The sequence below is a fragment of the Schistocerca serialis genome, chromosome 7 (genome assembly GCF_023864345.2).
Source record: "Schistocerca serialis cubense isolate TAMUIC-IGC-003099 chromosome 7, iqSchSeri2.2, whole genome shotgun sequence".
Taxonomy (NCBI): domain Eukaryota; kingdom Metazoa; phylum Arthropoda; class Insecta; order Orthoptera; family Acrididae; genus Schistocerca; species Schistocerca serialis.
The window spans coordinates 43,358,167-43,383,947 of NC_064644.1; the positions used below are offsets into that span (position 1 = coordinate 43,358,167).

Consider the following 25,781-nt stretch of genomic DNA (forward strand, 5'->3'; position numbering starts at 1 on the left):
AAATTCCTGGAGGGGAGGCATCATTCTTTTCTCAAAACTATTGAGAAACTTCAGGGAACAGACATTTGCAGCTGACTGCCAAACTATCCTACTGATGCCAACATACATTTCTCGTAAAGACTGCAAAGATTGGACAAGATAAATTAGGGCTTTTATGAAAGCGTATAGACAGTCATTTTTCCTTTCCTCCATTTGCAAGTGGAAAATGAAAGGGAATGACTATACTGGGGTGCAGGTATGCCTGCATCTGATTGAAGCATTTTGTGCAGACAGAAAGGGAAAATACTTGCCACTTTGCCAATTAACCCTTTCTGTGTTGCCAGTACTATGCAGTCAGCTTTCTGGGCTGCTGTCAATACTGTTATTCGTAAGAGTTTCACTATCCAGTGATACATTGAGCACATCGTAAAGAATACTCTACTCATACTTTAATTTCACATTTCATACAAACATTCTGAGCAGTTTTTTATTTTCATGGATTTCAAACTATTTTTCAGTTACTTATTTTGATATCTTCTATGTGACCAGAGAAATAACGCATTTTTTTATCGTTATATGAGGGTTGAAACTTAAATAGTGTCAACTATTTATTCACAACTGATACAAAAGAGTTACATGTTTGCACCTGTTACTTTCCTTCAAAGTAGTCACCAGCGTTGTGTAGAACCTGTTGCCAGCGATGTGGAAGGCATAGTATACCTTTAGCAGAGCCTGTTCTGTTGATGGTGCGAATGGAGCAGTCTACTACCTGTCGAATCTCTGGAACAGTTCTGAGGTGAATGCCATGAAGTGGTTCCTTCATCTTCGCAATCAAATCAAAGTCACAAGGACTTAAGTCCGGGCAGTATCACCTGCGATCAGCTTTGCGATAGAAGCGGCAACACGTTCTGAGCAACCCACCCATCATTTTGCACGACAATGCACTGGCACATACAACGCACAGCGCAAGCTGTGGCTGCTCTGTTCGGTCAATGGGACTGGGAAGTACTGTACCATCGACCATACTCCTGGACTTAAGTCCTCATGACTTTGATTTGATTCTGAAGATGAAGGAACCACTTCGTGGCATTCGCTTCAGAATTGTTCCAGAGATTCGACAGGCAGTAGACCACTCCATTCGCACCATCAACAGAACAGGCTCTGCGAATGGTATACTACACCTTCCACATCGCAGGCAATGGGGTCTACACAACACTGGTGACTACTTTGAAGGACAGTAACAGGTGCAAACATGTAACTCTTTTGTATCGATTGTGAATAAATAGTTGCCACTATTTAAGTTCCAGCACCCATACATAATTCATTTTAATGAGGCAAAACAGTGTCAGTGATGTTTCCTAAGTGAAGATGCACTCTCTTCAACTTCTGGTAGAGACCAACTGGAGACAGTGATTCCTCAAATGCCCAGGCTGTATGGGAGGGAACGTTTGACATGGAAACAATGGCAAACACTTCTGTCCACATCAAACCCACTAACAAACAACAGTACTTAGATTTTGGCAGTTGCCATCCTTTGCATGTCAAACATTCCCTCCTCTACAGCCTTAGGGTTCGGGTCAAATGTATTTCTTCAGATGCAGATTCTTTACAGCAATACACCACCACTCTGACTTCAGCCTTCACTGAATGTAATTATCCCAACAGCCTAGTTCAGAAGCAGATTTCCTGGGCGTTCACACTCAAACCTGGTACTACTGATCCCTCCAAAAAACAACTTTGGAGCACACAACTAGTCACCCAGTATTAGCCTGATCTTGAATGTATCAATCAGCTACTTTGACAGGGTCATGAATTCCTAAAATCCTGCCCTGAAATGAGATCCATTCTGTCAGATTTTGCCCACCCCACCTAGAATAGCTTTTCATCTCCCTCCCAGTCTCTGCAACATCCTTGTCAGACCCGCCCTATGCACCGTCCTACCACCACCTATTCCAGCCCTGTAATTGGCAAAACATATACTATCAAAGGGAGAGCCACATGTGAAACGACACATGTCGTATACCATCTGTTATGTAAACACTGTTCAGCCTTTTACATCAGCATGACTACCACCACTTATCAGTCAGGATGAATGGGCATAGGCAGAGAGCACATACAGGCAACACACAATATCCTGTTGCAGAGCATGCTGTACAACGTGACAGTCGTGACCTCAGTGTGTTTCACCACACGCACCACCTAGATTTTTTCCCCAGACACCAGTTTCGCAGAACCTCGCAGGTGGGAACTAGCACTACATGTCCTTGGTTCTCGCCACCCACCTGGCCTTAATTTATGTTCATTCCTTCCGTATCGGCATTTATTCACTCCTTTCTTCACTACATTTTAGTTTCCTACATCTTTCATTTTTTGACTTTAATTTTCACTGTCCCCCTCCCTCATCTGTTTGTGTACAATACACTTAACTTTGCACTCTTATTGACTTGTGCACGAAGTTTAGTAGTAATCTCTCTCTTGCATATCATCCTGTCTTCCACCTTTAAGCTCTCAGGTTTTCAAATCTCATCCAGTGCAGTCCCCAACAATCAGTCTTTCCTTCTCATCCTGTCTGATAAATCTCCCCTGACCCGGGGTTCTGGGTGACTTTTCTAAACTGTACCTCATTCCCTAGACGTCACCAGTTCTTTTACTTCTTTCCCCCTCAACTCTTCCGCCAGGAGGAGGAGCCACCGACTCTGAGAGCTTGTAAAAGTTAAATCCTTTAGAGAGAGAGAGAGAGAGAGAGAGAGAGAGAGAGAGAGAGAGAGAGTGTGTGTGTGTGTGTGTGTGTGTGTGTGTGTGTGTGTTTTCCCATGCCACTGCGTGCTGAGTAGATTTTATTTTTATCTGTCTGACTTTTAAGGCATAGCTGCAGATGGTGTGATACTATGTTTTATAGGCACAGAAGAAACAAACATCCAGAGGCTGAATTTGCCCAATCATTCCACATGGGATGAATTGCAGTGAATTCAGGAGGGATAGTTTGCTCTAAAGGAGTATAATTCGTATACGCAAAGTAATAATCAAGCAAAAGCAAGTTATTTTGACCAGCTCATGGCCAGGACCTGTGCTATTACTGCACTCTTACTGTCTGTGACGTAAATATTCCTTAATGCCCTTGCAAGAAAGAATCTCAGGGACCAGAGCACTCCCATCTCTTGCAGCCCAATAAATAATTTTTCAGCCAATTGGCCATCCATATTAACAGTTGGCTTAATAGTGTATGACTGTGTTAAGGCGTTGATGTTAGTTGATCTTGGTACAACTCTCTTGGTATCTCTAATTTTCATATGCATTCACTCTTCAAATCCTGATTTGTCGAAGTTGAAAACACATTCCTTACTGAACGATGAGATAAATTTGTTCATCTTAGTTACAAATTTTCGGGCCGATTCTACAGTTTGCTGTACATTGTCAAGTTGACCCTTTGTTTGAAAAAAATTTGTTATCTTACATCTTCCAATTCTGTAGTAATGTTTGAAGTTATGTGAGAATCCACTGCTGCCCTTGAAATCGCTGTAATCTATGTTGCACACTGTTTGAAGTGCATAATGTAGTAGTTCACGCTCGTGCACTTCCTGTAAATTGTATTGAGCATCCTTGACACATACCAACACCAGTTTTTGTAACAAGTGTGCCTTGTCCTCCCTTGAATATCCTCAGTTTTTCTAATGCACTTTATGATCATATTGCTGTGGCCTTATTCAAAGTGTGTTCATAATTGTTTCTGTACTATGCTGTGAATGATCTTCCATGTACCCAATTATGTTTAGTACCTGCTTCTTGGACAGCACGTGTCCTTTACTACATTTCACTAGAGACAGAATTTGTGCCTCCCTGTCTGACAAGGATGATGAACTAAATTGTTTGACACCGGTTTCAATACTCCTTTCCCTGGTTAAGTATGTATTGTCGTCATTGTACTGCTCATGTACATTGTCCACACAGTCGAGCATATATGACACCACACATTCCACTGACTCATCTTGCATAAATGCTAATATTTCATCTGCCACTCCTTTCTCACTGTGTGAAATTCTGGCGTCCTTTCTAACAAGATGTCAACTTCAGCAACTGCTGTTGTAGATACAATGAAATGTTTGCTTTGTTGATTATGGCCATTGCTCTGCTTTGTATCAACACCATCAGCGATGTAGTATTGTTGTGAGTTAATTGGTGACCAAGCAGTTCAACTACAGTCTGCAGTCTCAGTGGTGTGCTCATCATTGGATACCTCCAGTCCTGCCCCTGTTACCATTGTAAGTCAATATTATGGTTGCATGGTCACAGACAACACGTGGGGCATCAAATGCTGTAAACATCATGGGCCTTTTGTGACCCCGCACTCGAGGGGTTCCTTGTGAGTGGTGCCTACTATAAATAAAAGGACAGCCACCTGAGGTTTGATTTTTAATTCAAATTTTCCTAAATCTCCGTCAAAATATAATAGCCCTAAACCACACATAAGAAGATGTTTTGCCATGAAAAAGATGAAGTATCTGAAAGTAGGAACACTGTCCTGAAATGACCCTGCTCTGTCAATCCCTGGTTAGGGAATCAATAATGCTACCCTCACAATGCCATTGTTGCATACAGTTCAGTGCCGGAAAAGCTCTTTCCTCCAGTATGTATTTGAAATCTTTTGCCAACACTACAAATAACTCATTCGCACACGCAAAGTCTCCTTAAAAAATTGTTAAGGCTTTTGTGGCCACTTGTTGACAAACAGCCTATTGGCTTCTGTCTCGGGTTCTTCGGCCGACGTTCATCTAATGATTTTTTTGACGTTTCGCCAGCACGAGTGGCTGGCATTGTCAAAGCTTCACCCTCCATTGCCGGTGGTGAACTGGAGCCGAGCTCGCGGGCGCAGACTATATGTACCTGGCGCGCCAACGTCCGAGGGCTTCTCCACGGTCATTTCCGGTGCGGTTCTCCTCTTGCTACCTGTGACGGTCGTTCGCTGCAGTACGGGAAGCCAGGATCCATTGACCTTAAGGCTTTCCTCTTTCTTGTTCAAACTGTTCGCGTGTTTTTGTATTTCTACAGCTTCTCTGAACAAGCGCGTGTGATAGTGCTTCTCTACAGCCAGAACTTCCGTGTCGGTGAATTTTATTACGTGGTCGGTCTCATTGAGTGCGTGCTCTGCCACGGCCGATTTCTCCACCTGCCCCAACCTGCAGTGCCGCTTATACTCTTTGATCCTGGTGTTAATGGATCGTCCAGTCATTCCGACAAACTTTTCCGCATGTGCATGGTATACGGTATATTCCCGACATTGCAAGTGGGTCTCTTTTCTCCTTCGCCAATCTAAGACACTCTTTGATCTTCCTTGTCCGTTTTAAAATCGTCTTTACGCCATGTTTGCACAATATATGGCCGATTCTGTCCGTCACTCTGGGAATGTATGGCAGAAAGGCCATACCCGACATGTCCCAGGTTTTCGCCGTCCCTTGTGACCAGCACATCTAGAAATGGCAGTTTCTTGTCCTTTTCTACTTCCATGGTAAATGTTATGTTGGCATGGACGCTGTTCAAGTGTCTTAGGAAGTCACTTAGCTGTTCTTCACCACGTCTCCACACCACGAAAGTATCATCGACGTACCTGTACCACACCTTAGGTTTGCAAGTCGCCGAGTCCAGTGCCTGTGCTTCGAACTTTTACATGAAGAAGTTGGCCACCACTGGACTGAGAGGACTACCCATGTCGACGCCTTCCAGCTGTTCGTAGAAATCGCCATTCCACGTGAAATAGCTCGTGGTGAGACATGCATGGAAGAGCTTTCTGATGTCTTGTGAGAAAATGGAACCGATGTGCTCCAGAGCGTCACTGAGTGGCACTTCCGTAAATAACGAAACAACATCAAAGCTGACCAGGATGTCGTTTGGTGCAAGTTTCAGTTTCTTCAGCTTCTCAATGAAATGTCCTGAGTCCGTAATTTTATGTGTCAGTCTTCCCCACGTGTGGCTGGAGCAGAGAGGCCAAGTGTTTTGCCAGTTTATATGTCGGTGAGCCAGGAGCACTAACGATCGGTCGCAGTAGAACGTTGTTCTTATGGATCTTGGGTAATCCATACAACTGAGGTGGTAGGGCTTCTGTGTTGCGCAGGTTTCTGTGCATGTCCGCCGGCAGAGAAGACGCTGTGATTAATCAATTCGTATTCCGTGTGATACACTGCGTCGGATCTGCGCTTAGTTTTCGGTACGTCGTCAGATCTAATAGGTCTCGGATCTTTCGCTCATAATCTTCGGTCTTCATTACGACGGTCGCATTCCCCTTATCGGCAGGCAGTACCAATATACTCTTGTCGGCGTTGAGATTCTTAATGGCTTGTACCTCTTCTTTCTTCAGGTTGCAAGCTGGTGGTTTTGCTCGGCACAGTCTCCTGGCTGTTTCAGTGCATATTTCCTCTGCCCTTTCACAAGGAAGGGTCCGAATGGCTGCTTCGGTGTTGGCAATGATGTCCTCCATAGGTATAGTTCTCGGGATGATAGCGAAATTCCCTCCTTTTTGAAGAACAGACACTTCCTCTTCGGTCAATTTTCGTTCAGTGAGGTTGACCACTGTGTGTGACATGTCGGGAATCGCCTTGTCGGTCTGCTTCCGGCATCTTTCAAACTTTTTCTTCTGTCGCTCGGTGCAGCGCTCGAGTTTGTTCTGCATGCTCCTGTGAGTGATGCTGTCGATCTTGTCCCAGTCGTCTCGATGCATTCTGCTACTTAGTTGATAGAAAATGACCGGAAGTTCCTGATCCGTTCTTGCCAAGTCTCTCCGTGTTGTATGTATTTGCTCACGAAGAAAAGCTCGTTCCATTCTGTCGTAGATACGATGTGCTTGGGCGGTGGTGAATAGGCGCTTACATCTCAAGAACTTCGGTGTAGCACATTCATCTCGGCACCGTGACAGAAAGGCGAGAGAGGACATCAGTCGCGCTTTCTTCTTCCATCATTGGTCAAGGCGTCGGTACAATCTGCAAATCTCCTCCCCGTAGAGGCGTAATACAAAATTGTTAAGGCGTTCGTGGCCACTTGTTGACAAACTGCCTATTGGCTTCTGTCTCAGGTTCTTCGGCCGACGTTCATCTAATGTTTTTTCTGACGTTTCGCCAGCACGGGTGGCTGGCATTGTTAAAGCTTCACCCTCCAAGGCCGGTGGTGAACTGGAGCCGAGCTCGCGGCCGCAGACTATATGTACCCGGCGCGCCAACGTCCGAGGGCTTCTCCGCGGTCATTTCCGGTGCGGTTCTCCTCTTGCTACCTGCGACGGCCGTTCGCTGCAGTACGGGAAGCCAGGATCCGCTGACCTTAAGGCTTTCCTCTTTCTTGTTGAAACTGTTCGCATGTTTTTGTATTTCTACAGCTTTTCTGAACAAGCACGTGTGATAGTGCTTGGCTGTAGAGAATGATCGTCGCAGGTAGCAAGAGGAGAACCGCACCGGAAATGACCGCGGAGAAGCCCTCGGACGTTGGCGTGCCAGGTACATATAGTCTGCGGCTGCGAGTTCGGCTCCAGTTCACCACCGGCAATGGAGGGTGAAGCTTTGACAATGCCAGCCACTCGTGCTGGCGAAACGTCAGAAAAATCATTAGATGAACGTTGGCCGAAGAACCCGAGACAGAAGCCAATAGGGAGTTTGTCAAAGTCTCCTTAGCCCATGATACAGTTATTCTGTAACCTGAGCCCCGGCCTGTGGTTGTTTGGTAAGTACATTCTGAAAGACTGGTTCACAAATTGACCTCTGCAGGCATAGCTATATTTTATTTTATATTTGAACAACTTTACATTCACATTCCACACTAAAACAGTATGTCATCAGTAATCTAAGAGTCTGTTGATGTGGCAATTGGAAAAGTACTGTGCCAGTTCAACCCAGTGCCTACAATGGTGTTGTTGTGGTCTTCAGTCCTGAGACTGGTTTGATGCAGCTCTCCATGCTGCTCTATCCTGTGCAAGCTTCTTCATCTTCCAGTACCTACTGCAACCTACATCCTTCTGAATCTGCTTAGTGTATTCATCTCTTGGTCTCCCTCTACGATTTTTACCTTCCACGCTGCCCTCCAATACTAAATTGGTGGATCCCTTGATGCCTCAGAACATGTCCTACCAACCGATCCCTTCTTCTAGTCAAGTTGTGCCACAAAGTCCTCTTCTCCCCAATCTTATTCAATACCTCCTCATTAGTTATGCGATCTACCCACCTAATCTTCAACATTCTTCTGTAGCACCACAGTTCGAAAGCTTCTATTCTCTTCTTGTCCAAACTATTTATCGTCCATGTTTCACTTCCGTACATGGCTACACTCCATACAAATACTTTCAGAAACGACTTCCTGACACTTAAATCTATACTCGATGTTAACAAATTGCTCTTCTTCAGAAACGCTTTCCTTGCCATTGCCAGTCTACATTTTACATCCCCTTTACTTCGACCATCATCAGTTATTTTGCTCCCCAAGTAGGAAAACTCCTTTACTACTTCAAGTGTCTCATTTCCTAATCTAGTTCCCTCCGCATCAGCCGACTTAATTTGACTACATTCCATTATCCTCGTTTTGCTTTTGTTGATGTTCATCTTATATCCTCCTTTCAAGACACTGTCCATTCCGTTCAACTGCCCTTCCACGTCCTTTGCTGTCTCTGACAGAATTACAATGTCATTGGCGAACGTCAAAGTTTTTATTTCTTTTCCATGGATTTTAATACCTACTCTAAATTTTTCTTTTGTTTCCTTTACTGCTTGCTCAATATACAGATTGAATAACATCGGGGAGAGGCTACAACACTGTCTCAAGCCCTTCCCAACCACTGCTTCCCTTTCATGTCCCTCGACTCTTATAACTGCCATCTGGTTTCTGTACAAATTGTAAATAGCCTTTCGCTCCCTGTATTTTACCCCTACCATTGTCTGTTCTAAAGACAATGGCAGGTATAGTCATCAAAATGCTATTGGTTCTTTTGTGGCTCACTCAGTCAAAATGTTACGTAGTATTGAAGCTGCCATAGTCTGACGCCAGACTGTGCTAGATAGTCTAAAAAGTTGAGCAGAGATGAATGAGTGATTTATGTGGTGCACAGTGGGATATATTACTCATTATTGTGGCTTAAGAGGGTCAGTTTTTATCTTTTAAAAGAAACATCATTGGCTTCATCACTAAAAATTTTTTGGAACTGTAGAGCAAATTTTGTGATATCTCGTAAAATTTGACCAGCTTCCTGAATGCTGGATTAGGTAGATGGTTGCCCTACTTGTACTCTTAACATTTGTATTAGATATGTACCTGTAAGAAAAGCTTTGTTCTAGGATATTCGGGGGTACAAAAGATTAGCGACTGGCGTGTAGATCACACTTCTGAGTCACATGGAATAACCAGAAATATAAGCTGACATCAGAGTGGTAGCATGTAATCGATGGAAATCCTCTGCCATATACATACAGAGTATAGGTGAAATGAAATAAGAGGATGCAACCTTTGTGATTTTAATTGTGTGGCAGTTCCATTACAGATATTTATGTATTTCCAACCCAAGCCAAGGAAAATCTTGCCACTGACGATTAGTTTATTCTGGTGGTGGTTGTGAAACATAGTTCACATTTGATTTGGTTCGTTTTAGTATTCAGCAAGTCTGTTACTTCTTTCAAGCATTGCTGTTGTAGCTTCATGTTTAACTGAGAATCTTCACAACTGCACTAAAGTTGTGCCAACAGGGGGCATTGTAAGTTAATGAAGTGGAGCCCTCAATTGCAGTCATGGGCTAACCAGTCTTTGTGTAAATATGGTAAGGAAAATTCTGGTGAAGTGTAAGTAATTTAGGAATAAAAGGGATAACTCATCACGTAGTGGAGGTGTATAGCTGTCAATAGGGACATTAAAAAAAGTGAAAACTTTGCTAGCTTTTGGATGAATCCTTTAATACTTTGTAGACCACGCCGAAGCGTAGGGTGCACTACAACTTCATGTTCAATCGAATGTATCCGAGTATAGGTCAGGCTGCGAATTCCTCAGTGCATGAGCCTTCTGTCACTTGAAAACTAGACTCATTGCCTATGAGAACGATGTATGGGCACGTTACTATGTATCTTTTGACTGGTGCTGCCTTCTATTGTCAATTTCTAGAGTTATTTTGAAAGAAAGTTAGCAAATGTAACAGTTGCTGTCGCAAACAACAGAGCCAATATTATCGCATTAATATAATTCTGTATGTGTACTTGTTAGTTTTTGCAGTTTGCTGTAATTCTGCTACAAATATGTCATGTTTGTTGAGTGAGCAAGAAATTTTTAAAGCTCAAGTGGAGGAAATTTCTCAGTAACTCATCTCCCACTTTTTGGGAGGGGGGGGGGGGGATAATTATACTTGCTGTAATCATTATTTTAATATTTATAATCTATCAAAGAACTAAGGTAAGTATTAAAACAAAATCTCGTGGCTTGGTCTTCTTTTACTGTGTATTACTCCTACATACGTACCAGTGACACTTCAAATAATGGCACAAATGGCCAGTTCCCTAGGCTTGATATCTATCCCTCTCTCTCTCTCTCTCTCTCTCTCTCTCTCTCTCACACACACACACACACACACACACACACCTTTGCAGCTACATTGTGCCAGATGAACACACAATGCTGGGCTGGAATTCAGCAGGTAGACTGACGTTAGGAGTTGTCAGTTGGGGTGGGTAGAAGCAGAAAAAGAGATGGAAACTGGGAGGAAGAGGTGAGAAAGTGTGATTGTGGCCAGATTGAGGCTCCATGTCTGTGGAAGGTGAGGTCAGCAGTTGCATGGGATAACAATGTGACACACAGTCTGTGGAGCTGGTGAGTTAGTGCAGTGTGCCTTGATTGCAATATGGAGGAGTGGAGTAGTAGGTGGTGCAGGAGAGAGGAAGGTCAGACTGTTGGGCAGGGGGTTTGGATGCAGAGAGTCGGCAATTGAGGCCCGGAGGATTACAGGAACAAAGGATGTAGTGCAAGGATAACTCCCATATGTAGCTCAGAAAATGTGATGCGGGTCCCGATGAAGCAGTTTGTGAAGTAGCCATTGGAATTGAGCATGTTGTGGTTAGCAGTGTTGTCCTGCCGCTGGCGTGCAACATCACTCTTTGCCACAATTTGGCAGTGGCCATTCATTCTGGTGGACAGGTGGTTGGTGGTCATGCCCACATAAAATTTTGTGCAGAAATTGCAGTTATGTACACATACTTCTGATAGGAAAGGGTAACCCTCTCACAGGACTAGAGTAGGACGCTCTGGGTTGAGGCATTGGGCAGTTTTTGCATATGGTCTTCCACAGGAATATGATTTTCCACTGGCAAGGGGTTGAAAGTGGAAGTGACATGGGGGCAGACCAGGATGTTGTATAGTTTGCTTGTGTGGCAGAATATCATTTTAAGAGGAGCAGAAAGAATTATGGGTAGGATGTCCCTTGTTTCAGAGCACGGTGATAGATAATCGAAGCCATGGTGAAGGACATTGTTCAGTTGCTCCAAGTGATATTAGATTATGAGTGGGGTACTCTGTTGCTGCTGGTTCTGGGGAATGGAGGGAGAATTAAGGGTTTGAGGGGATATGGCATAAGACATCTGTTTGCAGAGTAGGTTTGGGTGATAGTGCCTGCCTGTGAAGGCCCCCCCCTTGAGACCTTTAGAAAACTGGGCAAGGGAATTCTTATTACTGTAAATATGGCATGCACAGGTAACCTGGCTATGTGGGAAGCGTGGGTGCGTGCGTGCGTGTGTGTGTGTGTGTGTGTGTGTGTGTGTGTGTGTGTTTTAGCTCATAAGGAACAGCTGACAGGCACTTGTAAGAGATTGAAATTGTTGCTGCTCATTTGGGTAATGCCCCTTTTCAGAGCTAACACACAGACTCACATATACATCATCCAAGCCAGGCAAAACCTCAACTGTGTAGAGATCATTTACCAGTACTCCCTTTATTAGCAGGGTAAGATGGTTTATTTCTGTTTGCTACTCAGTGCTAGTGTCATCTATCTTATGACTAATCCTGGTCAAAGATGATATTCAGTCAGTTCTGGTACGGATAATGCCAACTTGTAGAATCATCCTTTAAATGCAGCAGATGTAAAGTTCTATTTCACATGGACAAATGCTTCATGGTGTATAATACACAGTTGAACTCAGTGAGATTGTTTCAGCTCGTATAAGACATTGGTATCACTTTATATGATCACAGTGTGTACAAAAAGTACAAATTTATGAAAACTAATGGTAATCATATGGCAGTCTGAATTCAGGAAAATATTAGGACAGTGGATTAACCTTGTCAGAAAGAAGTATTTAAAATCTGATCTATTCATTATACAGTAGTTGAATGTAAGAGAAGTTTCACAACAAGCATTCTATTTTCTACAACTTTGCACTTATTCTGTGGTGTAGTACATATTATTTTTCACGCCTACTAAAGATGCCCATTTGTATGCTATGTTGTGTATGTATATCTATGCATGCATGTATGTATGTAGTTTCTGCATTTCCTTTACAGCACCTTTTTAAACTTAGAGCTGCAGCCACCAGGAGGGGTACTCATCTCTGTTTCTTACCTCAGTGTTTTACGCGACATAAGGAAAACACTACATTTTTTAATTGGAAAACACAACTAATAAAATGGAGAATAGACTGGATATTTCCTGAGTGTGATAATTTGAAAATATCATCAGACCAGTTAAGTATAAGTAAATTTTTGACAAAACTAAATTGAAGTACACCATCTTTAAACTACCATGTGCACAATGTCTGTATCAAAGAAAAATTCATTTGGGAAAAATTTAAACCTTCAAGGAGCCTGAATAACTGAAAAAAACTATTCCTAGTTTTTGGAACTGTTTGTTCCTTCCTCAGGAATGAAAGTGGGTTATTTTTTGAAGGAAGGGCTGGTCACTCAGGCAGAGGTCAAGATGGGCTCAACTGTTGTGAGGACAAAGGAAGGCAAGTATAATAGGGAGGTGTTAGGGAGAAGGGGTCAGAGTTGGTGCCTGGCAAGTAATGGACCAGGTTTCAATCCAGAGATGATTTAGAGGAAGTTCGAAATTGCGCTGTTCATTCCACTTCTCACTTCTCTCCCTCTTAACCCATCTTTACTTCTCATTCATTCCTTTTATCATCTCTCTAGCTGCAGCTGTTATAGTGCTAACCAGAGTACTGTTGTTGACTTCCAGCTATCTTTGATCATGCTTCCCTCCATTTATATTTCCTTTTATTCTCAAACAGATGGGTTTCTCTTAAGCTATGGTCTGAGTGCTTGGCTTTTCTTTGCAACTTTCCTGACAAAGGAACTGATAGTTCTGAGAGTTAGAAATAGTTAATGCTATTTCCGATGTGTTTATAAGCAGTACTAGCATTTTTGGCTTCTAAAGGGAAGCACTGGCCCGCATCCTGCCTCCAAGTAATTTTATTATGTATATAATAAGATTTTAATTTTTTTACTTTATATTAAAAAGCTGGAGTTTATTAAAAATTCATTAAAACACATGAAGATATACCACAGATGTGTACAGTATTTCTTGTGATGTGATAGATACAATAGGTTTTGAGCTGATACACACTGGAGGATATTTAGAATGGTACCACTACTATAGTTTTTTTCTTCTATCATTTTGAAGAAGTAAACATATCACACTATGGATTATCTTATATGTCATTTATTTTAACTCTCTTTTCTTTGTGTTTATTTGAAAGAATTTTTCCAAAAAAAAAATTTGGGTTTTTAGGTGCCTTGAGACTGAGCTTCTGTCACACTTCACTAGTAGCTTCTTGGTACGTGACAACACTCCACTGTCAGATCAACAGAAACTGCAGTCTTATTATGCAATAGGACTTCCAGGGCTGTTGTTACTTCTAAAGGCAGAGCTGTGTCGTAAGAAGGAAACACAGTTCTTTGAACTTGACCCGCATGAAAGTTTGAGAGAAAATTTGAAGGGGAAGACTGTTATTGAGTATCCAACAATATACGTTGTGAAGAGGCACAACAAACACATGTTCAACATTGTGGATATAGGTAAGATAAGATAACATTATATGTGATATGTGTGTTAACATAAGAGTATAGACAGAATACCATAAAAGTTATTTGAAGTTATGAAATGACTAAAGGCAATAACTCACCAAATGGTATATGTGTTGACTCACCAATAGGTCTGTTCATTTCATTTATTTATCCAGGTATCATATTACAATGACACTGGATTTGTCGTCATAATACAATGAAAACAAAAGCTCAAAAACGTATACACACGTAGAATATGTAAGTATGTTTTATGAGGATAGGATAGTTGGTCAGCTGTGGCCTGGCATTTGCCTGAATGATTTAGGAAAACTGGAATTGGGATGATCAGACAGAGAAAAAACTCTATCCTCCTGAGCATGAGGTCAGCATCTTATCAACTGCACTGTTTCACTGGTTGGTATCTACATCTACATGATTATTCTGCATTTCACACTTAAGTGGCTGGCAGAGAGTTCTTTGAACCACCTTCAGACTTTCTCTGTCAGTCCACTCTCTTAAAGTGCATGAACACTTTAAATCTTTGAGTATGAACTCTGATCTCTGTTACTGTATTACAATGATTATTTCTCCCTATGTAGGTTGGTTACAGTAAAATATATGTACATTCAGAGGAGAAAGTTGGTGATTGAAATTTTGTAAAAAGATCTCACAACAACAAAAAACGCCTTTGTTTTAATGATTGCCGTCCCAACTTGCGTATCATATCCACGACACTCTCTTCCCTATTAATACAAAATGAGCTGCCCTTTTTAGGACTTTTTCAGTGTCCCTCATAAATTGTATATGTTAAGGATCTTATACTGCACAGGAATACTTCAGCAGAGGACAGACAAGCTAAGTGTAGACAGTCTCTATAGTAGATCTTCTAAGTGTTCTGCCACTAAAACACAGTCTTAAGTTTGCTGTCCCCACAACATTATCTATGTGATTGTTCCAAATTAAGTTGTTCATAATTGTAATTCCTAGATATTTAGTTGAGTTTATGGCCTTTAGAGTAATGTGGTTTATCGTGTAACTGCTGCACAGGGTAGCTGCATGGTCTGAGGAGTCTTGCCATGGTTCTCATGGCTCTCCCCATTGGAAGTTCAAGTCCTCCCTTGGGCACGGGTGTGTGTGTTGTCCTTAGCATAAATTAGTTTAAGTTGGATTAAGTAGTTTGTAAGCTCAGCAGTTTGGTCCCATAGAACTTACCACAACTTTTCCAATTCCCAGATTTATCTTGTAACTGAAATTTAATGGATTTCTTTTCATACTCTTGTGAGTTACCTTACACTTCACCTTATTCAAAGACAGTTGCCACTTTTTGCATCATACAGATATTTTTGTCTTAATCATTTTGCCATTGGTTTTGATCTTCTGATGACTTCACTATACAGTAAATGACACCATCATCTGCGAACAGTTGATGAAGGCTGCTCAAATTGTGTTGTAAATTGTTTATGCAGAGAGGAATATCATCAATATAAATAAAATATAGATTGCTATTCACTATAAGATGATAGATGTTTCAGAGTGGCACAACAAAAAGGCAGTTACACATTAGCCTTTGGCCAAAGCCTTCTTCAGAAAAGGAAACACACGCAATCATTCACACAAGCAAGAACACCTCACGAGCATGTGATCACCAGCTCTGGCAGCTCAGGTCAGAATGTAGCTGTTACATAGAACAGAAGCAGCAATCTTGAATCTCGAGGGGGTGGGGAAGAAGGAGAGCAGCGTACAGATTGGGAGGGGGGGGGGAGCAGGGAGGAGGAGCACTGTCTGGTGGAGCATGCAGGGACTAGACAACCACCAAAAGTGCAGCATCCAGAGGCTGTGAGTCCAAGGGGGGAGGGAGCAAAAAGACGAGGAGCGGGGAAGGGGAGATGCATTGGCAGAGGTCAGCACACAGAGGGTGGGGGATGAGAATGCGGTAGAGATGATTATTTAGAGGGGGTGCAAGTTGTTGGGTGGTGGGTGTGGGGGCAGTAGGTTGCCACAGCTTGAAGCTAGAATAATTTAGGTAGCAGAGATTGTGCTGTGAGGGTAGCTTCCATCGATGTGGTTCAGGAAAATTATTGGTAGAGGAGAGGATACAGATGGCTGCAGCCATTGAAATCAAGCATGTTGTTCAGCTGCATGTTGTACTATAGGGTAGTCTACCTTGCTCTTGGCCACAGTTTATCAGTGGCCATTCATTCTTGTGGACAGCTGGTTGGTAGTTGTACCAATATAAAGCACAATGATTGCAGCAGAGCTGGTATATGACACTTTCACAGGTGGTCCATCCTCTGATGGGGTAGGAAATGCCTGTGACAGGATTGGAGTAGGAAGTACTGGGTGGGTGGTTTGAGCGGGTCTTGCACCTGGGTCTTCACAGGTGGCCCGTCCTCTGATAGGGTAGGAAAAGCCTATGGCTGGTCTGGAGTAAGGTGGGTGGTTTGAGCAGGTCTTGATTCCTATGCCAAAGGGTAGGGACTGGGTGTGGCCTAGGAATGGACTATGATGATACGAAGCTTGCATGGGTGATGGAACATCACTTCAAGAGGCCTGGGAAGGATCTTGGGTAGGATATCCTTCATTTCAGGGCATGATGATAGATAATCAAAACCCTGATGAAGGCTATGGTTCAGCTGTTCCAGTCCAGAATGATATTTTGTAACGAAGGTGGCACTCCTCTGTGGCTAGTTCTGGGGGTAGTGGAAGGATTGGGAGTGTGCAGGGAAAGTGCATGGGAGATCGGTTTGCAAACTAATCTCGGGGATAGTGCCTGTCAGTGAAGACGTTGGTATGACCCTCGGCACACTGGACCAGGGAGTTCTTTTCACTGCTGGCATTATGTCCCCAGGTGACCAGACTGTATGGGAGGGATTTTTTGGTGTGGAAGGGGTGTCAGCTGTCAAAATGCAATTACTGTTAGTAGTTGATGGTTTTAATGTAGACAGAGGAATGGATGGAGCCATCAGAGAGGAGGAGGTCATTGTCCAGGAAGGTTGCATATGGGTTGAGGAGGACCAGGTGAACTGTATGTGAGAGAAGGTTTTGAGGTTGTGAAGGAATTAGGATAGGGTGTCTTGGCGCTGGATCCAGATTGGGGTAGATGAGGTATGGGAGTGTGCGTGGGTTGGGAAAAAATCCCCAAAACTGCCACCAACACTCCAGCAAATCCTGAGCCAAAACTTTCCCATAATGCTCTTGTTAACTTTTCCACCAAAATCCTCAGCCCCACAGAAGTTTGTCCTATCCAGTAGCCTCAACTCACCTTAGCCCTACATCCGAATTTCACCATGGTGGACTTGTCAAAGACCTACTCTCCTTCTTCTAATCCTTGCAATGGAAACATTTCTTTGCTGCCAATGCGTCCAGCCAAAACCTAATCCCAACACTGAATGCTGCTCTCGCAGTTACTATCACAATCCAACTTCGATCCTCCGCTCTTTGACCTAACTATTTGCTGGTCACCTCCTTACCTCCAACTTGGCATAACCATCCTTCCCCAGGATACCAACCTTCCAGTAAAAGAAATGACAGCCGTAAATATCCTCAAAACAACTCCAGGTGTAATTATCATATCTGCAGACAACTACCTGGCAGAAGGCCTCTGCCAATCATATGACACCTCCACCTATAAACTCAGCAAGAGTGATCCTATCCCATAAGGCTAACATAAACTCCAATCCCATGCTTAAAGGGTTAGGCCATTTCCAGAACCTCTCCCCTGAATTCATTTCCATCCTTAACCCTACAACACCCCATACACACCCCTTCTACATGCTTCCAAAAATCCACAAACCCAACAATCCTGGATGGCACATTGTAGTCAGTTTTTGTCCCCCCCCCCCTCCCCCTACTGAAAGACTTTTGGCCCTCATTGGCCAACACATCCAACCAAATTGCCTGTAATCTAGCCTCCCACATCAAAGATACCAACCACTTCCTTCACAACTATCCACCATCCCCATTCCTTTACCTCCTGGATCCCTACTCATCACTGTTGATGCTACTTACCTGTACACCAACATCCCTAATGCCTATTGAAAAATACCTTTCCCAACATCCTTCAGAGTCCAAACCCACTGCCTCATTCCTCATGCTCCTCACTGACTTTATCCTAACTCACAACTACTACTCCTTTGAAGGAAAGGTATACAAACAACTCCACAACACATCCAGGAGCACCTGCATGTCACCCTCCTATGCCAACCTGTTTATTGGCCATCTAGAGAGATCTTCCTAGGCTACCAAAAAGCCAAACCTTTAGTCTGGTTCAGGTTCATTGATGATATCCTCAAGATCTGACCTCAGGGCCAAGACACCCTGTCCTTATTCCTTCACAACCTCAACACCTCTCCCATTCACTTCACCTTGTTCTCCTCAACACAGCATACCACCTTCGTGGTATTAAACACCCCAACCACAAACAGTACCTGCATTGTGACAGCTTCTCTCCAATTCACATCAAGAAATTCATCCCACACAGTCTGGCCATCTGGGGTGGTGTATCTGCAGTGACAAGAACTCCCTTGCTAGTATGCTGAAAGTCTCACCAAGGCCTTCACAGAGAGGCACTATCCCCCAGACCTAGTTTGCAAACAAATTTTCAACCTGTTTTCTCCCATACACTCCCAACCCTCCCACTACTCCCAAGAAACAGCTACAAAGGAGTGTCCCCTTCGTCACCCAGTACAGCTCCTAACTGAACCACACCCTTCATGAGGCCTGTGATTACCTATCATCATGCCCCACCCAAGATCTCCCCCCCCCCCCCCCCCCTAAAGTGGTGTTCCGTTGCCACCCAAGCTCCACAACATCCTAGTTCATCCCTATGCCATTCCCAACCCCAAACCCTTGCCTTAGTGATCATATCCCTGTGGGAGTCCCAGGTGCAAGACCTGCCCAATCTACCCATCCAGCACTTCCTACTCCAGTCCTGTCACAGGCTTATCTTACCACAGCAAAGGCCAGGCCACCTGTGAAAGCAGCTATGTCATATACCAGCTCTATTGTAATCATTGCACAGTTCTTCAAATTGGTATGACTACCACCCAACTGTCCACAGGATGAACAGCCGCACCCAAACTGTGGCCAAGAGCAAAGTAGACCACCCTGCAGCACAACATGCAGCTATACATAACATACTTGATTATAGTGGTTGCTTCATTACCCAAGCTATTTTGATCCTCCCTTCCACCACCACTTTTTCTGAAGTATGCATCCTTACAACACATTCTTTGCTTTTGAAATTATCCTCGCCTCAACCTACCGGCAACTTACTGCCACCACCTGTATCTTATCATCTTGTCTCTATTCTCGTTCCATAGCCTCTTGTTGTTCCACTGTTTGCCACTGCCCCTGCCCATCTTTCTTCTTCCCTGCTCCTCTTCCCCTCTACCCCCACCCCCCCACCCCCTCTGCCCATCTTTCTACTTCCCTGCTCCTCTTCCCCTCTACCCCCCACCCCCACCCCACCCCCTCTGCCCTCTTCAGTGCCAAAAATGTTCTTTGTTTGGCTTGCTAATTTCAATTTATCACTTTTTAGAAACACACATTTTAACTGGCAATGAGCATTTGAACAAGTGGTAACCAATGGACCCACAGATGTCAATGCATTAGTGCATGCAAGTGTCCGAATTTGCACCCATGATGAACTAATTGGCTATCTTCAGCACTAAATGACTCGGAAATGAATTTTTTTCAAACAATTATTTCTCATCACAGTGTCCCTTGCAACACTGTTACAAGATTTGCAGACTATTTCTGACCACCCTGTATAGATTAGGGACAGCAAAGACCCTATAACACTTTGTTGGGGAATGACAGATATCAATTCTGTTTCACTCAATTTTGCATTGATAACTGCATAGTTTCCAACAGGAAATCATGAATCCTATTGTAGAATTTTCTTCCGTTCATACACAATATGCACGATATAAGTTATAGTTTGGAAAATAGTTTTGCAATGCTTCTTCCCATCTCCCTACACTGACACTGCACACACTATGGGTGGCTACTCGTCGTGCACATCTCCATGTACTCCCTTTAGTCTACATAGGAAACTAAGCTAGCATCCACCCACAAAGAGTGAGATGTTGAACTCAGGAAAAGACAAGAAGTTACTTTCATACACTATAGTTCTTAGCAAATGATTTTCATTTTAATGTACTACAGCACTGTAATGCGACAAGACGTACTTAACCCTTCCAACAGTAATGAAACTGGCCTGTAGTTTTCAGGACTAACACATTGCCTCTCTTTAGTAAGGACACAACTCATGCATGATTTAGATTCTCAGGAAAAGTAGCTGGACTAAAGGAATCATTTATTATGTTCATTCATGGGGTCATATGCTCTCTATGCACATGTTCAGAACAGACTGGAAACTAAATTTTACCTGCTGACTTCTTAATTTCTGTGTTGTCTTTCTGCCTTCTAGACTTGTTTCGAAAAAATCATTGTACTTGCTGTGTAAGTCATTGTGGGTGCAACAATTTGTTTTAGAAAGATTTTGTTGCAACTGCTCCACTGTACCAGAGAAATAATCATTTACAAAATTTGTCAATTCTGAGGATTTGCTATCATTCTACCTCCGCCATTGATTTGCATGCTGTTATACTTGAGCCTGCCTTTCCCAGTTTGTTGTTGTATGACATCCCACACTATTTTGCTTTGGCCCCCCTGCAGGTCTGGGGGTTTGAATAGGCCCGAGGTATTCCTGCCTGTCGTGCAAGGTGACTAAAAGGAGTCTCGCATGTTTCGGGCTTTATGTTATGGTCCCCTGTAGGGTTTGACCTCCATTCTTCAAAATTTTCCCGAAGAGCGAGCCAATTGGGGAAGGGCGCCTTACAAGGTGCATCATGTCCGTTGTGCATTGACATCTTCAGCCAACTTTCTTGTCGTCACATTGCAGTCCTGCCCGCTCTCCATCTCTTGGGCAAAGACATGTTCCTGGGTGCGTTTTCCAACATGCGCTATGCAGTGTCGATTTCTGTGTCAACGATGACCGTGGACTTCTTTGCACCTGAAATCCAGCACGTTAGCCAGTCCGTTCTAGTGGGGCCACAATGTACCCTGTTGGTTGTAGCCCCCTGACCACACAGGGATTGCTCTGCTGATGCCTGTGTCGTTAATTCCCCACGTATGCCAAGGGGTAGATGCCTAACCCCCTGGGGCATTGGGACTCCCGGCAATGGCCATCCTGCCAGGTGGCCGTTGCTGCAGTGGGGTGGCGCCCTTGGGGAGGGCCCCTGGTCAGAGTGGGTGGCACCAGGGCGGATGAAAACGCAATGAAGTATAGTGCATCATCTCTTGCTTGTGGAGAAACACCAGCAGACTCTAAGCGATCACGAGCTCAATTCAGCGCACAGGAGTTCGATCCCAAATCATTCCCCTCCCTGGCCACACCGTGGGAGGAACGTCAGGCGAAAGATGGCAGTGGATCTTATTCGCCTCGGTACCTTGTATGTTCGAGAGCTGATGGGGAATCTTTCATGACAATGAAGCCTCAGTTTTTTGTTCAGCATTTAGAGGAGAAGTTTGGGGAGATGGAGGGCTTGTCCAGCCAGAATGAGAGCTGGGTCAATCTTGATAAAAACAGCATCCTCTGCCCCCAATCACAGGAGTTACTCGCTTGTGACAAGTGGGGGGAGTTGTTTCTGTAACCATCACGCCCCATAAGAGCTTAAATATAGTCCAGGGTATCATGTTTCACAGAGACCTCCTTTTGCAGTCCAACGATGAGCTGCACGCCAGTTTAGAGCGGCGAGTTGTACATTTCGTCCGGCGTGTCCACTGGGGTCCGAAGGATAATCAGGTTGCCACTGGTGCCTTCATCTTGACCTTTGAGGGTGATACATTGCCCAAGAATGTCAAGGTGATGGTCTACTGCTGTGATGTCAAGCCATATATCCCTCCCCCAATGCAGTGCTTTAAGTGCTGTAAGTTCGGTCATATGTCATCCCGCTGTCCTTCCAGCATCACATGCTGAGATTGCGGACGACCAACACATCCCAATACTCCATGTGCCGCGCCTCCCATCTGTGTCAACTGCAGAGAGCACCATTCGCCTTGCTCGCCTGACTGCAGGATTCTTCAGAAAGAAAGGAAAATCTTGGAGTACAAGACCCTGGACAGACTGACCTACACTGAGGCCTGCATCCTGTGCGTATGACATCATCTTACGCCGCCGCTCTGAAAACCCAGGTCACCTCTCAGAGCTGGAAGGCTACACCTGCCCCCTTGATGGTGGGGGCATTTCCCTGTTGCTCCTGCACCACCTACTTCGGGACATCCATCCCCCTTTCTAAGCCGGAGAAGCGTAAGTCTTCTAGTGGGAAAGATGACACCCGTCAGTGGCTGAAGAGCCCAAAAGCAGCTGGTTGTAGGGCTTCACTCGCTTCCTCAGTCCTGGAGACTGAGCCAATGATGACCTCCCAGCAAGGGAAACACAAGGAGCAGCGAGAGAAATCCAAAAAGAAAACCTCTAAGACCAAGGAAATTGCGGTGGCACCCACGCCACCGTTACCTACAAGCTCTGCGGCTAATAATGGGATGGAGATTTTGGCATCTGCTGAGGACCTAGATCTCGCCAGAACCCAAGACGCAATGGATATAGGCTGCTCAGGCAATAAATCGGTGGCAGCAGCTGACACTGAGGCGTAAACAGCCTCATTGAATGTTCCATGCCTTCCCAGTCTCACGATGTTATCCTCCAGTGGAATTGCGGCAGTTTTTTCCACCGCCTGGCTGAGCTACGGCAACTGTTAAGCTTTACACCTGCTATCTGCGTTGCCCTCCAGGAAACCTGGTTCCCAGCAATGCGGACACCTGCCCTCCGCAGCTAATAAGGGATATTACAGGAACCATAGCAACTATAATTGAGTGTCAGGTGAAGTTTGCATTTATGTTCTAGACTCAGTCTGTAGTGAAAATGTGCCCCATTAAACCCCTCTTGAAGCTGTGGCTGTCGGAATAAGGACGGCGCAGGAAGTAACTGTCTGCAATGTATATCTTCCTCCAGATGGTGCAGTACCTCTGAATGTATTAGCTGCAGTGACTGATCTACTCCCTAAACCTTTCCTACTTCTGGGGGATTTTAATGCCCATAACCCCTTGTGGGGTGGTACCGAGCTTAATGGCCGAGGCAGAGATGTCGAAACTTTACTGTCGCAGTTTGACCTCTGCCTCTTAAATACTTGGGCCGCCACACACTTCATTGTGGCTCATGGTAGTTACCCGGCCATTGATTTATCAATTTGCAGCCTAGGACTTCTCACATCTATCCACTGGAGATGACATGACGACCTGTGTGGTAGTGACCACTTCCTCATCTTCCTGTCAGTGCCCCAACGTCAGGCGCATGGACGCCTGCCCAGATGGGCTTTGAAGAAGGCGGACTGGGGAACTTTCACCTCTGCTGTCACCGCTACATATCCCCCACATGGTAACATCGATGTGATGGTTGAGCAGGCTACTAGCACAATTGTGAAAATGCGATCCCTTGCTCTTTAGGGTGCCCGAGTCGCAAGGCAGTCCCATGGTGGTCACCGGAAATTGCTGAAGCAATTAAGGAGCATCAGTGAGCTCTACAGTGGCGTAAGCGGCACCCTTCCTGGGAGCACCTCACAGCCTTTAAATGGCTCTGTGCCCGTGTTCGCTACCTTATCAAGCAACGGAAGGAGGAGTGTTGGGAGAGATATGTCTCCACCATTAGGTGCCACACATCTTCCCCGAGTCTGGGCAAAGATCAAACATCTTTTTGGGTACCAGGCCCCAACAACTGTCCCCGGTGTTAACATAAATGGCGAGTTCTATACCAACGCAAATGTGATTACCGAGCACTTTGCTCAAGCCTCTGCATCGGAGAATTGCCCCCCAGCCTTTCGCACACTCGAATGTCGGCTGGAAGGGAACATCCTCTCATTCACTACATGCTGCAGTGAATCCTATAACGCCCCATTTACAGAGTGGGAGCTCCTCAGTGCCCTTGCACATTGCCCCGTCACAGCTCCTGGGCCAGATCGGATCCACGGTCAGATGATTAAACATCTCTCATCTGACTACAAGCGACATCTTCTCGTCATCTTCAATCGGATGTGGTGCAATGGCGTCTTTCCATCAGAATGAGGGAGAGCACCATCATTCCGGTGCTCAGATCCAGTAAAAACCCACTTGATGTGGATAGCTATCAGCCCATCAGCCTCACCAACATTCTTTGTAAACTGCTGGAACATACGGTATGTCGGCGATTGGGTTGGGTCCTGGAGTCACGTGGTTTGCTGGCTCCATGTCAGGGCGGCTACTGCCAGGGTCGCCATACCACTGATAATCTTGTGTCCATCAAGTCTGCCATCTGAACAGCGTTTTCCAGACGGCAACACCTGATTGCCGTCTTTTTTGACTTACATGAAGCGTACAACACGACTTTGCGACATCATATCCTTGTCACATTGTATGAGTGGGGTCTCTGGGGACACTCCCGATTTTTATCGACAACTACCTTTCGCTCCGTACTTTCTGTGTCCAAGTTGGTGACTCCCATAGTTCCATCCATATCCAGGAGAATGGAGTCCTGCAGGGCTCTGTATTGAGTGTCTGTCTATTTTTAGTGGCCATTAACGGTCTAGCAGCAGCTGTCAGGCCCTCCATCTCACCCTCTCTGTATGCAGATGACGTCTGCATTTTCTACTGCTGCTCCAGTACTGTTGTTGCTGAGCGGCACCTCCAGGGAGCCATCTATAAGGCACAGTCATGGGCTCTAGCCCACGGCTTCCAGTTTTCAGCCGTAAAGTCTTGCCATGCATTTTCTGTCGCCGTCGTACCGTTCATCCAGAACCCGCACTTAAATGACGATCCACTCACTGTAGTGGAGACATATCAATTCCTAGGACTGGTTTGCGATGCGCAATTGACCTGGCTCCCTCATCTTAGTCAGCTTAAGCAGAAGTTCTGGAAGCACCTCAATGCCCTCCGTTGCCTGAGCAGCACCAATTGGGGTGCAGATCGCGATACACTGCTGCAGCTCTACAGAGCCCTTGTCCAATACCAAATTGACGATGGGAGTGTGGTTTATGGTTCGGCAGCACCTTCATCATTGCATTTACTCGACCCTGTGCACCACTGTGGGGTGGCTAACACATGGTTACCTACTCCGTCACGAGGACCGCCTTCAGTGTCGCCGTTGCTCCCAAATGACAGTCGTCCACCTCTTGCTGGACTGCCCACTTTTAGCTGCTCAGCGGCAGCCTCTTAACTTTCCCAGCACCCTGCCTTCGGTGTTTCTACGTTTTATCCGTGAGAGTGGGTTTTATACTTCTATGTAGGTTTTAGTGCATGTCCTCTGTCCCTCTGTGGTCCTCCACGCTAGTGCTTTTAGGGTGGAGGTTTTAATGTGTTGCAGAGTGGCTGGCTTTCCCTTTTTATTCTCATGGTTGGCCAGTCACTGTAATCTGCTTTCATGTTTTACTATCGTCTGTGTCTAGTGTCTCTCTGTTGTTTTCTTGTCCTCTTTTGTTCCTTTTAGTGTTCATTGCCTTCCTTTCGTTCTTGTGGCTTTTCCTTTCTTTCCGTTTTGTGTTATATGTTTCATCCGTTTTATTCTCACACTTGTTTTATTAGGAACAAGGGACCGATGACCTCGTAGTTTGGACCCTTGTCCCGCCTTTAAACCAACCAACCAACCAACCTACCTACCTTTGCTTTGGTTTTCTGCATTACATAGTTTTTTGTCATTGAATGAGTTTTTCCAGCAAGCAGCCCCCTCCTATCTTTTTATACCTGTGATAGCAATCTAGAAACTGTAGATTAGTGCA

General features: G+C 44.7%; 1 protein-coding gene across 1 annotated transcript in view; it reads left to right on the forward strand.

Moving 5' to 3' along the window:
* LOC126412257 (box C/D snoRNA protein 1) overlaps positions 1 to 25,781 on the forward strand; it is a 110,722-nt gene that overhangs the window by 65,304 nt on the left and 19,637 nt on the right. The window contains exons 5-6 of the mRNA XM_050081760.1: positions 12,475 to 12,653; positions 13,700 to 13,986. Of these exons, the coding sequence (XP_049937717.1) occupies positions 12,475 to 12,653; positions 13,700 to 13,986 (466 nt within the window). The remainder of the gene's footprint in view (positions 1 to 12,474; positions 12,654 to 13,699; positions 13,987 to 25,781) is intronic.